Source organism: Cryptomeria japonica, chromosome 6 (assembly GCF_030272615.1).
Source record: "Cryptomeria japonica chromosome 6, Sugi_1.0, whole genome shotgun sequence".
NCBI classification, from domain to species: Eukaryota; Viridiplantae; Streptophyta; class Pinopsida; order Cupressales; family Cupressaceae; genus Cryptomeria; species Cryptomeria japonica.
This window is the reverse complement of record NC_081410.1, coordinates 262,466,712-262,485,229: the sequence shown is the minus strand read 5'-3', so window position 1 is coordinate 262,485,229 and position 18,518 is coordinate 262,466,712. Positions and strand designations below refer to the sequence as shown.

At 38.9% G+C, this 18,518-nt stretch overlaps 1 protein-coding gene across 3 annotated transcripts in view; it reads right to left on the bottom strand.

Annotated features, from left to right (window-relative positions):
* LOC131062597 (uncharacterized) overlaps window positions 1-18,518 on the bottom strand; it is a 283,328-nt gene that overhangs the window by 75,781 nt on the left and 189,029 nt on the right. For all 3 annotated transcript variants that reach the window (XM_057996285.2, XM_057996286.2, XM_057996287.1), the window contains 2 exons: window positions 12,270-12,340; window positions 11,587-11,662 (listed from right to left, as the gene is read on the bottom strand). In XM_057996285.2, the coding sequence (XP_057852268.1) occupies window positions 11,587-11,662; window positions 12,270-12,340 (147 nt within the window). The remainder of the gene's footprint in view (window positions 1-11,586; window positions 11,663-12,269; window positions 12,341-18,518) is intronic.

The following is an 18,518-nucleotide window of genomic DNA, read 5'->3' as shown; positions in this document are numbered from 1 at the left end:
ATTGTCTTATATTGATTAACCCCTCCACCCACAATAGAAGCGTGTTCTCATCAATTGGTATCAAAACAGGTTCCTTCGAGCTATAGCTTAATCACTAGAAGGAAGATATTAAGAGCACGCATGGCTTGCCATGAAGGATTCTCCTCCAACAAGGCTCCAATATTTGATGGAACAAACTATACTTTTTGGAATGATAAGGATGCGCACCTACTTAATGGCTCTTGGATTTGATATTTGGAGATTAGTGATGAGTGGATATTTAGCTCCATCATCTCCTCCAACAGATCCACCAGGAAAGAAGGCAAGTGAAAATAATGCCAAAGACATGAATGCAATTTTGTGTGTACTATCAAAATTAGAATTTGTCAAAGTGATGCAATGTGTGTCAAATTGTCAATGAAGGAAATGTCGGACAAACTTCAAAAAACTTATGAAGAAGACAATAAGCTAAAGAAAGCCAAGCTTCAAACACATTTAGTACGATTTGAAAGGTTAAAAATAAAGGACGGCAAAAAAATTGAAGCCCATCTACATTGCGTGGATGAAATCATTAATACTATCAAAGCTCTTGGACAAAAGGTTGAGGATGCAATAAATGTGCAAAATGTATTAAGGTCTCTTCCGTTGAGGTTTGATGCCAAAGTCTCTACTCTCAAAGAAATGAAAGATCTTGATACACTCAAAATGGATGAGTTGAAGGGATCCTCGCAACTTATGAAATGAAAACCGAAAAGAAGGAACCATCTAAGCCAGAGGCAGCCTTCAAATGCTCAAAGAAGATAAAGAATAAAGAATCTAAGCCAAGCGATAGTTCCAATGATGATTTAGACGAAGAAGAAACCAGTTTTGTGAGGAAGCTAAAGAAAGGATCCGAAAAGTACAAAGGTAATGAATGAAAGATTTTAATGACGTCCACAAGACTAAACAGTCTATGGTACCGAGATCAACATCATTAATTTATCTTTAGATTCTTTTCGATATCAGATCTCCTACTATTAATTTTGACTAGGAGGCTAGCTGTTTGGTTAATCCTATCTTCCTCAAATAACTGGTGCATGTTGTCAACCTTCATTCCATTTTCGTACTGAGTGAGGATATCCTCATAAGTCTTGCACTCCTTGATGAAGTGCCATTCTCTTTCCACCAACCCCTTATTGCGGAATATGCAAGCTCTTTCATCCCATGTTTCCTTGGGTATCTTCCACCTACTGGTCTCACACCTAAGATGATGTGATCCTATTCTCAATTGTGCAACTAGCATCCTCGCTTTACCTTTAATAGCTGCCCCTATATGTGTTTTTCGCCGTGGTAATTTGTAGGGTTAAACTCTTTGATGTGGTATGCTTTTTTCCACCCAATCTGCTTTGTCCGCATGGCAGTTCAAAATTTATCTTTCACATAACTTTTTATTCCACTATTGGTGCTAGGACAATCATGCAAATTGATGCCCCACTTGTTCATCCAATTGTTGTTCTACTTCATCCAGGTTTTCTTCCTCTAATCTAGCATCTCTTCCACAACCATTTTAGGCCAATGATTTTATCTATGTTTTCAACCTTCTTTAAATAACATATCAATCGGGTTAACACTGATGCTTCCAATGGAAAAGTACCTGCTTCAGCTGACAAAATTTCATACAAGACTGGTTTTTTAACTTTGAGATTGCTTGTTATTAGATGTTTCATGATTCTTTCTAGTTGTTTCCAACTGTCGTTTGACATGTTGCTTCCCCACAATTCACCACCATAGAGGATGACTGATGTGACTAATAAACCAAAAAGGGTTTTCTTGCTTTTCCAATTCCAAAGTTCTGCTTTTCTACTGCTATAAAGGACAACCAGCATGACTAGCAAGCTACCTTTAAATACTTTAATTGTGGAAAGTGTTGTGACCATTTCACACATCGCCCCATTGCAAATGGGGACCCCCTCTTTTTGCTTGTTTTTCGCTCGTTTTCGCTTTCGTTTTTAGGGTTTTGTCAGTTAGTTAGTCGTCTGGATTTAGGGCCAAGCCTTAGGGTTTTAAATTTTGCCTTTTCAAGCCAGAATCCAGTCATTTTTGAGAGCTTTTGAGCTTCTTTTCTAGAATGTAAATTTTGAATGCAATGATTTCGCCAAATTGGTCTAATTTTCAATTGGAATGTTCATGCAGAGCTTAAACTTGTCTAAGTGTTGACCGTCAATATGAATTTTTGTTTGATTGAATATTTTGACCAAATTTTGACTTTTTTGAAGTTTGATCCTGGGCATTGGAATTGATTCGTTTTTGCCTCGTGAAGTGTTAAAATGTGAAAAATCTTGTTATTTTGGCCTGTAGGAGCAAAATCGCTCCTGTCCCTCAGTGAAGGACGGGAGCTCAATTTCAAATATCTCATCATCCTTGCAGAGTCCAGACAAATTTTACGTTTGAAGTGATGAAGAACGACGAGATCTTTCCATTGAATATAAATTGAAGATTTTCATGAGCACAGAAAGGCCTCCAGAAGGAAAATCGCTCCTGTCCCTCAGTGAAGGACCGGAGCTACGAATCAAATTTCGCCTCGTCCTTGCAAGATTTTAATGACTTAGCAATTTGAGGACGTCCAAGGGAAGATGCTTTGCCAAATGAATATAATTTGAGATGCAAAAACGAAGGAAAATGACCTATATTGACTAAATCGCTCCTGTCCCTCTCCAAGGGACCAGGGCGAGGTACCTTGTAGCTCTCGTCCCTCTCCCAGGGACCAGAGCGATTTCCTCCATTTTGCAAAATCCAGACAAGGGTCAAGGCAAGTTTACGTTCAAAAACAAGGGAAAACATGAGATGAACGCATTGAATATAATTTGAAGATTTTTTGGACGTCCATACCAGTGCTAATGCCTAGTTCGCTCCTGTCCCTCAGGAAGGGACCAGAGCGATTTTTGATATAATTGCTTTTCTTGCAAAGTTACAAATGATGTCAAGGCATGAACGAATAGAGAGAAGAAGGACGAGTCCGTTGAATATAAACTTGGAACCAGGCAAAGTGAGGTAGTGGCCACAAGGGAAGGATCGCTCCTGTCCCTCTCCAAGGGACCAGGGCGATGATGATGATAATACTCTCTACGCAAGTTCAAGGTCGTCCCTCCAAGGTTCAAGACCGATCCAAGTCAAGACGAAAGGTGGCGAAGACATTTCAAGGCATTTCCATCAAGCGCAAGGTTGTAAAGGTCATCACATGGAAGGATTTGCGCTCTAAAGACCCAGATCGCTCCTGTCCCTTGGGAAGGGACCAGAGCGATATCTACATAATGGCGTAGATTTCAAAAGGCAAACAAGTTTCGAGCAACCAAGAAGGTCGAAAGGACGTCATTCCACGCAATGAAGTTGATTGCAAGTTGGTACAAACAAGAACAAGCACAAAATGATGAACTTCGCTCCTGTCCCTCAGGAAGGGACCAGAGCGATATTAGATGTATTGATCATTTCATACAAAATTCACGTAAGGACAATATATTGCAATGTTCTGGAGGGTCCATGGTATGACAACAAGGTGATAAACAAGAGTTTTGAACGTCCAAACATCGCCAAATGGTGTAAAGGCCCCACATCGCTCCTGTCCTTTGGACAAGGACCAAGGCGATACTATCAAAACACTCACGTTCCTTCAAAGATCAAGGCGAAGCGAGGTTAGGAAGTGCGAAGGACGACGTTTGAAGGACATTGCAAAGGAGATCGAAGTTTAAAAATCGCCAAGATCAAGGAGAAATAATGGATCGCTCCTGTCCCTCTCCAAGGGACAAGGGCGATGGTCCCTTTAATGCATCCAAACATATAATAAAAGCAAATGGGAATAAGCGCAAAAGAACACAAACATTGATATTTCGAAGGTCAAAGATACAAGATGAACATGAAGACATGGAGATCGCTCCTGTCCCTCTCCAAGGGACCAGGGCGATAATGATCATGAGATGCATTTGCTCGCACAAGAAAGGCATTCAAATTCGAAAGGACCACCAGATGATCAATTTGGGACGTGGAAGTAAAGGAGTTAAACGTTGAAAACGCAAGAATCAAGACCAAAATCATGGATCGCTCCTGTCCCTCTCCAAGGGACCAGAGCGATGAGGTACGTCCCTTTATTTTCATATTTTTGGCGCCAAATTAAACAATTCGAATTTCCTTAAATGCTAAATCGATTTAAAAATTGAAAATCTTATTTAAATTGGCATTTAATATGGCGTTAGACATTTATTAATTATTTTGCCTTTATTCAAAATCGAAATTCTCAAATAAAAAACGCAAGGCATTAAATAATTAATTAATTAATTAATAAAAAAAATCAATTGGAGCGCTCATATATGGAGGTCGGCCTTGTCATGTTATTGCAAATCATTTAAAAATCGTTTAAAATGGTTTTATTTTTGTTAAGTCGGCCTAAGGGGTGAAGGATGAATGCGCTATATAAGGGGGGTAGAATTATCATTTTCTACATCATTATTTTACCTTCCTTCATGCGAATTGAGAAGAGGCGAATGTAGTGCGAGTTTCATTCATCCAAAGGTGGTGCGATTTCAAACCAACGGTGGCGCTAGTATCATCTTGCGTGGAGTGCGAAGTGTGTTTGGAGAGGTGCGAATTCCATCCAAGGTGACATAAGCAATCAAAAGGTGATGCGAATTTGAAGATCCATTTGAGACCACGTCCAAGGCGATAAGTGAAGATCACATTCTATCCAGAGGTGGCGAAGTCAAATTTGAGGGGATCATATTGAAGATTATCTTCATACCTCAAATTTTGCCTAGGCAAATTTTGTTTTTGCATTCTAGAATTAGCTCTCTATCGAGGTATGGCGATTTAATTGTTATTGCTTTATTCATTTATCGTCATATTTCAAATTTTGAGATTTTGATTCTTGAATATCTCTTGGCTCAATCGTTGTATTTTAGGAAATGATAACTCTAGAGACTTATCATGAGGTTTCCTAAAATTTATCTCTCTTATTTACGTTATTTATTGCAAAATCTATTTCTTATAATGAAATGTTGTGTAGGTATGGCGACTCCAAAGGCGGGAGCATCCACCAGTCGCTCGGCTCTCATGAAAGAAGATCAGAAGACTGAAGAAGTGGAGACCAAGATCGTGTCCAAGTGGAGCAACATTGGAGATACCAACTTGGGGAACTTTAGCACGAAGAAGTTCCGAGAGGTCCCTTACATCGGCAAGCCATTGCCTGTCACCCGGAGAATAATAGAGAGTGGCATCATTAAGGCGGCCGGTTTTCCTCCAGCCATTCAGTGCCACGAGTTGATGATCGAGTGTGCCCGTCATTACAATCCACAGTCCAGGACAATTGTGTCCAATGAGGGAAACACTTTGGCGTACCTTTCAGAGGAAGCCATAAGTGAAGCCTTCCATCTTCCAGAGCACAGGGACATGATATACAAGAGCATTGAAGGAGCCAGATCAGTGTACGATGATGATCCAGATGCCTGCCTAAGCATAATCAACAAGAACTGGCTACTCAAGAGTCGTCCCCGTCTGAGCAAAGTACCGAACACACCACACAGGATTGATTTCCAAGAGGAGTACAGAGATTTGATCACCATGCTCAACAGAGTTACAGGAGCACCTCATGCCTTCTATTTTGAGAAATGGATGTTTTACTTCATCCAGGTGATTGTTCAAGGAAAGGGTACAATACATTGGGCTAGGATAATTAGCCATTGCTTAGACGTACAGTTGAGAAGACTCAGGGCTACTAAGTCCTTCCACATGAGTTCATACGTCATCTATGCCTTAATCAGGAGCGTTGAGTACGCAGGACTACCTCACAGAGGAGTGATTGGAAGAGGACCCGGCGAGGTCAGAGTTTGTGAATCCTATACCTACTTGCATCATCCACCAGGGAAGAACTACAAGTTAATCAATGATACTTTCACAATGAACATCACAAGGACGTTGCAAGGAGGGATTCACAACAGATTATCTCAGGATGCCCAGGAGTTAATCAAGAGGTACGGTGCTTGGTTCATTCAGTTTCCCAAGTTCACTTACATTAGAGTGTATGGATGTCCTTTACCTCCATACATGTTGCCGAGGTACCCGACAGACAGAATTGTGTTACTTGAAGTAACAAGGCAGTTGGCAGCATATGCGAAGGCATTCAGACACAGACATCAGAATGGAGTTCAGGTACCTATTATTTTGGGTAATTCAGTTGAGGTATGTCCTAATGTCTTAGCCATGGATGACGCAGAGAAGGAGTTAGCCTTGTATCCTTTTTCATCTTTTGCTTGGAGGAATAGTTTTGATCCACATGGACATTTAGAGGAGACGGTCAGTAGAAGATTTAGACATGAGTACCAAATTGAAGATTTTATGATGAATCTCCTAGATGATCTCGAAGTGAAACGAAAGATACATTCTAGATTGCCTTTGGATTTCATCAGGAAATGTAAGATTTACAGAATAGCCGACAAAGCTCAGGACAACGGCAGGCACATCCAATCTTCATATGATAGAGAAAGCAAAACAATAAGTTTGAATTGGAATGAGCCTGAGGCCGTGGATTTAGATGAATTGATGGCACCAGTCTTGTCTTGTACTCGCAGATGGGTAGACGTTCAGCATCAGAAGTTGAGAGAACAAGGCATAGCCATGTCTTTTACTTTGGAAGAAAAGCCAGCCGAAGGTGGAGCCAGTGTTAGTGAAGGCTATCCTAATCCTAGGAATTCAGGTGAAGGTAACCTTCGATGTGCCAGTGAGGGCAATCTCCATTCGAGAGGTTCAAAGAGAAAGGAAAGATCAGAAAAGAAAGAGCCTTCCAAGAAAAAGCAAGGTGCTAACAAAGATCAAACACCAGGTACTTCTTCCAGGCCAGAGGATAGAACAGTTCGAGTGGAAGAATCCATGGAATCGATGGTACAGAATGACAGACAGGAAGAAGAACAGGCACAGCATGTTTCATCCGATGGATCTCTCCAAGACTATGATTTAGATAATGATAATGAAGTAACATCTCCTCCCAGACAAGAAGAAATGGTACATAAAGAGATTCAAGTTCAAGAGACAAGATCAAATATCCCAGATTGGTTGAAGGAAAGATTGACTAAGGTGATCGTAATTGAGGACGAGGACAGTGCAATTGATTTAGAGAGCCTTGTTGGACGCTCACATATGACAACAGAGAAAAAGAAGGCTACAAAGATGTCCAAGATGATTCGAGATGAGACTGGATCAAGAAAACTGCAGATAGCTACACCGGCAGCAGACAAATATGAGGGTGAGATCCTAGCAGAGGACTATCATATACAGACTATTGAGTTAGGACCATCCACAGCAGAGCAGACTTTAGATGATGCCACCGACACATTTGAGGCATTGAAGGACAAGTTTAGAGAAGAAGTAGAAAAGAATAGAAAGCTTGAGAAAGAGGTCGGTGCATGGAGGACATATTTCAGTCACATCAATGAACCTTTGGGACGTCAGGATCCAGTTAGATCACCATTGCAGGCATTGCCCCTTCAATCAATCAATGAAGCAGAAAGATTCAGGAATATGGTCCAGCGTACATGTAGTTGGGTGGATAGATCTCACACGGTGGCCATTGAGTTTGTTACAAGGATGTCGAAGATCACCCATCAGGCTATCCAAGTTCTTGAGATTATTCACAGATTGATGGCAACAGTAGCTGCATTTGCCCATACCAAGGACGTTGTCATCCCTGTCTTGAAAGTTATAAGACATACATCCAGAAGAATTCTAGCACAAGAGAAGATCTTAGAAGGTGATTCTCACAGTTTGTTTCAGTGGTCAACCTTACTCCATATAAAGAGTGTTCTCTTTGAGGACATCAGTGTTAGATGTGGTCAAGTTGAGGAGGTGATCAATCCGATCCACGACAGAGTATTTGAGGTACTTCGTACCATTCTTGGCAGAAGGATCGAGGTCGAGACAGATGTGGATTTACAAGAATTTGAAGACAGAATCAAGATCATCTTTCGCAAGGACGCAGATGTTACAGATGAGCAGTATGATCAGATGTATGCTACCATGCTCCTGATTGATAGAATGAAGGGACTTGAACCTACTTGGGACACAGCTCTTCTAGATGCATTTGATCAGGTTATCCACTTAGAAGAGAGTATCAAGAATCTTCCCGAGATTCCAAGCACAGAAATCGAAGGAATCGTGACAAAATTCATTGCATATGCTAAGAAAGAGAATTGGAAAGGGAATAAGATTCTAGATGAAAGGTTGTTACAGATGACATGACATCTTATTTCTCATTGGTTGATACCTCCTAGATTTTTGTGCCAAATTTAATATTTGGCTATGTATTTAATATTGTTCAGTAAAAAGGAGGTCATTTGTAACAAACCCTAATTAGGGTTTAGGTGTCATGATCTTGTCCATTGATTTACTTTCAATCTGGACCTTTCATTGTAACTGGGGATGCTATTTATACCCCCATTTTCCATTTCATTTAAAAGAAGAGTTAATAGTCGAATAGAGTTAAGAGTGAAATAGAGAGATTAGAGTTGTAAGCAATTTTTATTTTGTAGCAAGATTGAGTCTTGAAGAGAGAAATTCAAGCAATTGTTGTATATGATGACTTGGAAATCAATAAAATATTGAAGTTATGGTGTTTTGTTGCAAATTTCTTAAGTTATCTTCATGGTTGTTGGATGTACTTGAATCACGCTCAATCGAAGTAGTTTGTTAATTCGAAAGGCTAAGTGTGAGATTTGATATTTGGTAGGATTCGCAATCCAAACCACTAGCTTCTTGCTGATTGTAGGAACGCCTTGCGTGGTCGACTGGAAAACATTTTGAGTCCTTAACCTTCAAGCATTTTCGCATCTAGGATATGTACCTTCGTAGTAGTGTCCTTGGTCTTTGATGCATTGAACACCATTATTACCTTAGAAGATCGCACTAATTTCAATTGAGTTGTTATCTTATGGCAAAATTGAAGTTGGTTGAGTCTTGCCAAATCTCATTCATGCTAAGTCGTTCATAGGGTTAGGCTAGATTAGACTTCCTTAAACCCTGTCCTTTTTCCATTTTTTGAAAGTTCCTTTTAGATTAGTAAAATCTTCGAGCTTTTGAATCCGTAAGACGCCTTGAAGGAAACAGCAAATCACATCATACCACTAAAAAAGCTTGTCCACACGTGGAGACCCCACTAAAAGAACCTTGGAGTCCATCTAACTGATCCTTTTTGCAGATCTTCAGCAGTTAGAGACTATTTTCTCAAGAGAGGATAAGATGCCTGTTGGTATTTTATTCTGTGTATGATTGTGTACAAAATACACGTCAACAGAAAGGTAGGACACTTTGCAGCCAAATGCTCCTATCCTGTCTGATTCCACTCACCATCGACTCATGCAATGCGTTCGGACGAGTTGTGGGGAGTACTTGTCCTAGTCTCGCCCTAGGACTCACTAAGTTCCAAACTCAAACTCCCGAGTTCTAGGCACGGACTCTCGGGTCCGCCTTGGCAAATTACAACAACAAAAAATGAGTTCCTTCATATTTTGGCTTGAGCTCATACATTTCAGGTTTGAACAACAAAATAGAAAGGAAAGGAGAGCAAAAGACAAGCATTTGGGTAGGAATAAAAGAGCCAAAAAAATTTGGGGGGCATAGCCCCCAAATGTGCACTTCCAGCCCACAAGGGAATCCCTCACAACCCCTCTATCATTGGGATATTCTCACATCTAATACCTTGTGCAGCTTATCATTGCTGCCTCTCAAACCAATTAGGGTCTCCACTCCCAAACCTTGACTAATTATTGGGATCTCTTATCATATAAGAAAGTTGATTACAATGAGACAGACTAGGAGTGGAATTACACAAATGAGGTTAAAGTTGTCAACTAATTTCTTTTTTTTTAAATTGTAAAACTACCTCTCTTTTTTTTTTGGCCGAGTCCTAAGTCTAAGTCCAAATTTTGGGCTGCCGAAACGAGTTTGAGTCCTCGAATTTTGAACCAAAGAGAGCGTCTCCATCATGATAAAGAAGTACTTCTATTCATGGCAATAGAAACAAAAAAAGATATCTTGCAAAATGAAGAAAAAAGAAGAAAAGGAATCAGAAGGGGAAGAGAATACCAAAATAAATGGGAAGGTTGATTTAAAAGAAGAATATCATGAAGATGAAGAAGTTAATTTGGAAGGAGAACTCATTTTTGCCCTAGGTGAGTTCAAGAAGCTTAGGAGAATAAATATGAAACAAAAATTACAGCTTCAAGAAAATTGTGAATCTAAGGCTAAAATGTCACAAAGTCTTAAAGAGTCGAGTGAGATGATCATTAATTTGAAAATTCAAATTCAAGAGGCAAAATGGATTTAGGACGAGCTAAGAATTCAATTAAAGGCAAAAGAAGAAGATTGTGAGAGGCATGAGTCTGAAATCGTTTCCTTGAGGAAGGAACTAGAGAAAACAATCACTAAATTGAATAGAAGCAAAAAATTTGAGAAAATCACCAAGATATTAGATGATATCATAAACGGGCAGAGGTTGGCATTTATAAATGCTGGTCTTAGATATAAGGAAAATCAGATGGCTAATAATAAAAATTCCAAAGAGCCACTTGAGAAGGTAAATGTAGAAAAACCTAAAGACTATGCAAATTCTCTCAAAAGTCCTATCAAAAACAGCAAAAATAAAGAAAATCAAGTTCCAAGAGTTAACAAGAACAAATTTAGAAAATCCTTCCCTCTAAGACAGCCTCATATGACCTCAGCATCACATCAGCTTGCTGCTGTCAAAGAGTACATCAAAAGAAGCAAAATACAAAAAAGCTACAAGCTTGTGCATGCATTTTTTTAAATCATATTTCGTACATTTGTCAAATTATTGCTGATTTTTTCCCCAAGTTTTTGCTGAGTCCCAAGTTTTTAAAACTTTGGGTCAGCCTAGTTGCCAAGTCCAAGTTTTTAACTATGAAATTATCATCTTGGGCCCTTTTGATACAAAGCTTAGGAACTTTATGATCCTTAAGAATTTCAAATAGTTGAAAGAACCTTGTCTACTGATTTGAGCCATGCTTGATATGCGTTGCATTACCTTTGGGAATTAAATGTAGTAGATTACTATGCTTTTTCATTTGTGTCCTTCATATTCATCAGTCTCTAATTCTCCATTGCATGCCCTTAGACTGATTTGGAGTTTTATCACTCTGTTATACTGTCTAATCTACTCAGTATGCAAAATGAAGTTTGTTTATTGTCTCATTTTCTCTGTAACTTAAAAAGCATTTTCCAGAGGCTTCCTTATAGATAGGTCAATTGTCACTGAGCAAAGAGTGGGCAGGTAGACCACCTCTAATGCTACTACTATCGACCATGCCACTGAGTTCCTGAATACTGCAAAATACAAGGCCACAAGCTAAACGGTGAACAATACATGGTAGAACAATTCTGTCAAACAGAAAAAGACGTAACCCAAGTGTGTATACATCAACCTATCATGTTTTTAGATAAAACAAAGAACAATATACTTGCAAGCATTAAAAGGAAATCTGTAAAGGATCTTAACAAGGATAAACACACTTCCTGTCAATTATTAAGTTCTAGACAGGGAAACCCCATTTCCTAAGTGAAAAACAAATGAATTACCTCCATCAACCGAGGACTGAAAATTTCTTCTCGAAAATTTGAATCCAAACTTTGTGCAGCCAGATCAATAATAGATCTGAAATTATCAAAATATAAATAAGAAAAAAAAGTAAGATTACTGTATTTGCAGCATTTATGACAGATAGATTACTTAAAAAAAAAATTGCTGTATGAAAAAGCCTTAATTCAAATAAAACATGTGGTGAGCTCCTAAACTTTAAGGTACAAAATATTTAAATATAGGAAACTCTTCAAACAGCCAAAGGTTTGATCTACTTAACACAAACCAAGTAAATAAAACAGTCAAAAAGCCACAGATAATTAATATATTAATTTCTCATGAGTAGTGACATCACATCTAAACATTAGCTTCATATTGGCGATCAGACACAGCTTACATTCAGAAGACCATGTCATCCATTTGAGTAAAGAAAACCAGCATCCATTCACTTGAAGCAAGATTTCTATTGCGTAAGATATGGGGTTACATGAAGAAAACTAAACAATGGGAGCAAAATAGAAATTAACTGCTAATAATTTGAATTAATGCAAAAAAATCCCTCATTCAAACTTGCAAGTAACACACTCAAGTTTAAAAAGAGCACTTCAAATTGTTTCTTCTCAAATCATTTCCACAACATTACAATTATACCATTAGACCTTGTAGAAGAATTTATAAATACCGAGAGAGAATCAAAACAGGATGATTTCCTGGATCAATATCTGACAATTGAGCTTCTATTGTCTCTGGAACCTGCAGAACAATAAACAAAAACATGTGGTTCCAACAATATTCTGCATTACTTAAATAGAAAGCATGCATTTCTTAAACTTCCTAACTCTTAATTACATCTCTAGGAACAATCACATGATTTGGAGGCAAGCTCTCTACCTTTTGGGGGAGAAAAAAAGAAAAACAAACAAACAATCATATGATGCAATGCAATTATCAAACAACATTTATTAAATTATTAAAATCAAAAACAAATTGGGAGTGTTCTCTTCCATCTGATTTATACATCAAAGTATCATTTACAAAATTCTTAGCAAATAGATGAATAATAAAAACAAAAACTTACGATCCAAATTTTCCTTTTCCTTTTCAAACTACAACACTTTCTTTGCTAATAGAGCTGCATAGTAATATCTCATGTAGAGGCAGCTCCTGTGTTTGTCATTCTTGTGAATAACCAATTGATGAGGTTACTTCTTTATCTCAATATGACATATATAGCCCTAGATTTTATAATATATAGCCCTAGATTTTATAAATCTGCCCAACTAAGAAAATGTCAAACCACCAACAAAGAAATACCAGGTTTACAGAACCAACAAGGGTGCAAACAATGCGAACATGGCCTCAGCGTCACATCAGGAAACCCAGTCTTCAAAGTGTTTCTTTTTTTTGAAAGTGCTCCAACTTTGATGGAGACCATTTTTAGACATTGTACAATGATTTATTTTTGAATTTTTTTTATGTTTTCAAAAAGTATTATTTTAAGTGCAATAATTTATTTTTGAAAATTATTAATTTAAGTGCAATAATTTCAAAAGGTATTATTTTTATCTCAAAAGCGAGCTATATTATTTCACATTTATAATGTAATTTTGATTTTTTCTAGAGAACCGAAACTAAGAAAGCAAACATATTGATAGAGGTAACATAAACATGCAAGGTTCAAAACTGCTGATGGAAATCATTAAGAAAAAATTGCACAATGTAACAGCTGATGGTGATTTTAGTACTCTGCAATTTTTACATTATTCAAGCTTATTTGTGCTCTCTTGTGAATGTTTTACAACATTAGAGAAAAGCGGGTAGTGAATTTAAGCTTGACTAAATTTATTGCTTACTAGGTGGTTTTTACTCGTTACTTTGCCATTTGTTATATAATTAGTATAGTCTCATAAAACCATATTTTGTTTCAACAATCACTATTTTGTGCATGTACATTTTGTTATTACAGTCTATTCAGAAACTTGTGCATGTTTGTTTTGCGTCCAAAAATAAGAAAATCCTTCATATGAAGTGCTTAAATGTTGTTTTAACTTAAGTCTATTATAAAGCAGTCATAATGGCGTGGTAGAGGAGAGTGAATCACAGAATTGAAAAACCAAATAGAAAACCTAGCATGGGGGATCCCGATTATGAGGAAACTAAAATTGATCTTGTTGATGTTGTTGATAGAGACATTCCTGCTTACAGACATATGACCATAATAGGCCGATTTGTTGATGCCGAAAAATGCATTGCTAAGAAGGGAACATTACGGTCCTCCCTTCCTGAGATTTCTTGCCCTCAAGCAATTGCAAATTAGGATGTTGTAGAATCTACTCTCATTCCCAAGTGGCATCTTTTGTAGGCAATTCCTCCATCTGACAGGATACTCCTTAATTGTCTTGCTCCTCAACTTCCTCTCCCTGACATCCAGCATTCCATCAAGAACCAAAACTAATTGACCTTCCTGATCCAGTGACGGTAGCTCTACTAAAGTGGTAATTCGCTGCCCAAGTGCCTTCTTGAGGTATGATACATGAATGTTGCTACTCTCTGATAGCTCAAGCTCATAGGTCACCTCCCACTCTCTTAGTTATCTTCTAAGGACCATAAAATCAAGGTTACAATTTATCTACACTTTTCTTCAAAGAAGATTGCCTCTATGGCTACAATTGTAAGAAAACCAAGTCCCAACCTTGAAGCTACGCTCAAATTTGTTCTTGTCTACATAAATAAATTGCTGATTTTGAGCGTTCTACAAATAATCCTTAAAATATTCTGCTGATTTTGAGCATTCTACAAATAATCCTTAAAATATTCTGCAGATTTTGAGTGTTCTACAAATAATACTTAAAAGACTTAAGGATGTCCTGGCTCTCATGAGTCAAATCATTGGCTTAGGAGCCCTGTTGTCCCCAAAAGCCACATCAAGAAATGAAGGTGCATCATAACCATACAAGGACTAGAATGGAGACATCTCTCTCCGCATATGATAGGTGGTGTTATAGCAATGTTCCCCGAAATGCAAGCACTTGATCCAGGCCTTTTGCTGCCCTGCAACGTAATTGCACAAATACCCCTAAACCCACTTATTCACGATATTCATCTAGCCATCCATCTATGCGTGATAACTCATGCTAGGTGCTAGCTCTCTGTCACCTAGCCTGAATAGCTCTTGCCAAAATGCACAGAGGAACTAGCTATCCCTATTACTGTCAATATTCCTTGGCAACCTATGAAGCCTAAACACCTCCCTGAAAAACAAATCTGCAACTTGTGGTGCCTTGTACTCAAATGAGATTGCATAGAAATGAGAAAATTTAATCAACCACTACAAAATATAATCTTTGCTCTGAACCTTTGGTAAACCAATGATGAAGTTCATTGTTCTGCTAAACATTCCCTGACATGACACAAGACATCATCGTTGAGGCCTCTCCTAGTGAACCTCTCTCTCATCTCTATATAAGTCTAAAAGTATTTAAGACGTCCTACCAAAGGGGTGTCATGGATGGCTCTCATTATCTTCTCCTTCATCTTAGACTCGAGAACTAAATATATTGTCCCTGTACTAGATGACATCATCTATGACTTTATATTGGTCATCCTGAACCTTTCCATCAATCACGTCACATGCAAAAGTATTCTTGGAATACTCAGCCAAAAGGTGAACCTTCCAATCATCTCAGATCATCACCAAAGAACAAGCAGTGGGTTTCCCAAAAAGGGCATGAGCAACAATGTTCTTCTTACCCTTAACATACTCTATGTCAAAATCATATGCTTAGATTTTACTGACCCATTTTTGTTGCATGCCATTAAGATTCTTTTGTTCCAAGAAATAGTTCACATTGTCGTGATCAATCCTGACCACAAATCTCCCACCTACTAAGTAGTGTTTGAACTTTGCCAACGCGTGCATGATGGTGAGCATCTCCTTGTCATAGATGGAGTTGACCCTCTCAACATCCTTGAGCTCTAGCTCTCATGAGCGATGGGGTGTCTATTCTACATCAATACTTTCCTAATACCTTCACCTAATGTGTACACAAAGGGACAGGTAAAATCAAGCAATGCTAAATTTGGACAAGTAGTCATCACCTCCTTAGGCTAGTCAAATGCTCGTTGAGCTTCTCTTGTCCGTTTGAGGACCCCTTTCTTAGTAAGGTCAATTAGAATTTCCCCAAGCCATGAAAACCTCTTAACACCTCATGAAATAGCTACACAAACTAAAGAAACCTCTTAGCTCCATAAGAGTCCTTGGCGTTGGCCAATCCAAGATTGCCTTTATCTTCTCTTGATCCACCTGAACTCCTTGAGCACTGAAAATGTGTCCTAAATATGGTATCCTTGTCATTCCAAACTCACATTTGGAAGCTTTAGCATACAACGACTGTGCCTCCATGATCCCCAATACTTCATCTAAATACTTCAGATGATCCTCCAATGTTTTGCTATAAATGAGAATGTCACCAAAGAACACTAGCAAGTACTTCTACAATTGCTTGTTGAATATGTGATTTACAAAGGATTAAAAAGTTGCAAGGGCATTGGTAAGCCCGAGAGGCATAACCAGAAACTAATAGTGCCCATAATGACATCTAAAAGCAGTCTTATGGATATCCTACTCTCTATTGATTTTAGGCAATCAGATGTTAATCTAGTTACTTAAATTATAATCACACTGAGAATAAGCAGAAATAATAATAAAAGCACACAACACAAGACACAAGTACCCTGGGAAAACCTCCCTCTTGGAGAAAAAACCCAGCGTCAAAGATTCAGATCAGATCCTTATTTATAAGCAGATTACATGAATCAGATTACTTATCTGATTGAGTGCCAGTCTAGGGCAGAATGAACCTAGAATATGCAGTTGTAGTATGACTTCATGGAGAGTAGAATATCGACACCACTTGAAGAGGTAGATCACTGAAGTATAGCACACCACCTTGCTCAACAAGTTGTCCAATGGATTCGCTCTCTAACATGCCAGATTCGCTGACTGTTCTTGCATAAGGCTGATAGCACTTGATGAGGATGTGGTTGTGTAGAATGAATCTTGTTTATATACAAGATTCATGCTCAAGTTTTCCCAAGTCGGCTTTTGCCAAATTCCCTTTATTTTACATATTTAATTTGGACTTTTGGTGCCCAAATTTGGGGCCTACATAACTTGCAAGATGAGGCACATGAACCACACGTTACATTTGGGCCCAGACCTATTAGACATGAACCACACGTTACATTTGGGCCCAGCCCTATTAGACATGAACCACACGTTACATTTGGGCCCAGCCCTATTAGACATAAACTACACGTTACATTTGGGCCTAGCCCTATTAGACATAAATCACTTTAACCTTATTACAATAAGATAATATTTTTATTGCCACAAGGCATCATTAAAATATGATCCGAACTAGCTAATCATTTCAACACTCCCTCTTAGCTAGAGAGGATTCTATCAAGTCTCAAAGTGACTACCACCATGGCTACTCCCATGGATGAAACAAGTAATATGTTCACCATAGCTACTCCCAGAGGGTGAATGAACTCATTATGGAATTTCTTCCATGATAGCCACTATACCTACTCGCAGAGGGTGGGACCACCATGCCTACTCCCAGAGGGTGCAATTTCTTCCATGATACCCACCATACCTACTCACAGAGGGTGGGACTACCATGCCTACTCGCAGAGGGTGGAATTTCTTCAATGATGCCCACCATACCTACTCGCAGAGGATGGGTCCACCATGCCTACTCACAGAGGGTGGAATGAGGGCTTTCACCTCAAACTTCTCCCAGAGAAGAATGCATCACCACCATGCCTACTTGCAAAGGGTGGATCCACCATACCTACTCGCAGAGGGTGGAACGAAATCTATTACACAAAAGATGAGGCTTCCTCTGAAGCTGAAAGAAACTGGCTCCCTCCGAGCTTGACAAGCTCCCTCTGAAGCTAACGATGTCAAGCTCCCTCTGAAGCTAACGATGTCAAGCTCCCTCTAGCATTTCCTCCTTTTAGAAAAGGAAGTCTTCATTTGACCTTTGCTCCTCCTGAGATGTCCCTATGCCAACTTCTGTAGAGGAAGCAAGAGGAGTGGACCTGAATTTGCAATCCCGAGCAAAATGACCATACTTGTCACACTTAAAGCACTGGATGTGAGATAAGTCCTTCTTCCTTTTCTTAGGGGCAGCTTTTGAATCTCTGTCTCTATCCCACTTCCTTCCTTTGCCTTTAACCATATGCGAAGCAAGGACCTGATTGTCTACAGCATAGTGATCACGCTCAATTCCTCTTGCTATCAAACGTGACACTTCTTGTATGCAGACTTGCACTAATTCCTTGAATGTAAGGCTCCCAAGATGCCGGAAGACCGTTGAGGGCAAGCATGGTCAAGTCACTGTCATCAACAACCTTCCCAATGGATGAGAGTTGATCTCTCAAATCAGAAATCCTCATGAAGTATGCTATGACAGATTCACCTTTCATCATCTTGATGTGATGAAGCTGCTGCTTCAAGGCTAGGGCACGGCTGGTGTTGTTGATTTCGTACATCTCTTCCAATGTCTTGAACATTTCGCTGGCAGTCTTCAGCTTGGAGATGATAGGTACAATATGATCCTTCACGGAGTCAACCAGCATTCTTTGAGCTTGAAAATCTTTCTTCCTCCATGAAGTCTTTTCCTCTTCTGCCTCAGGTTCAATGGAAGATCTCTCCACAAAGTCTGCAAGATCACTTCCATTTAATGCAAGCATGATTCGAAATCTCCATGACTTGAAGTTGGATGCACCATCCAATCTATCTTCAACCCTGAGACAGTTCAACATTTCAAATGAAGTAATAAGAGCAAAAATGGAAGGAGGAGGAACAACTACAATCAATCTGATTACCCCTAATTCGAACTTGGCTCTAATACCATGTTGA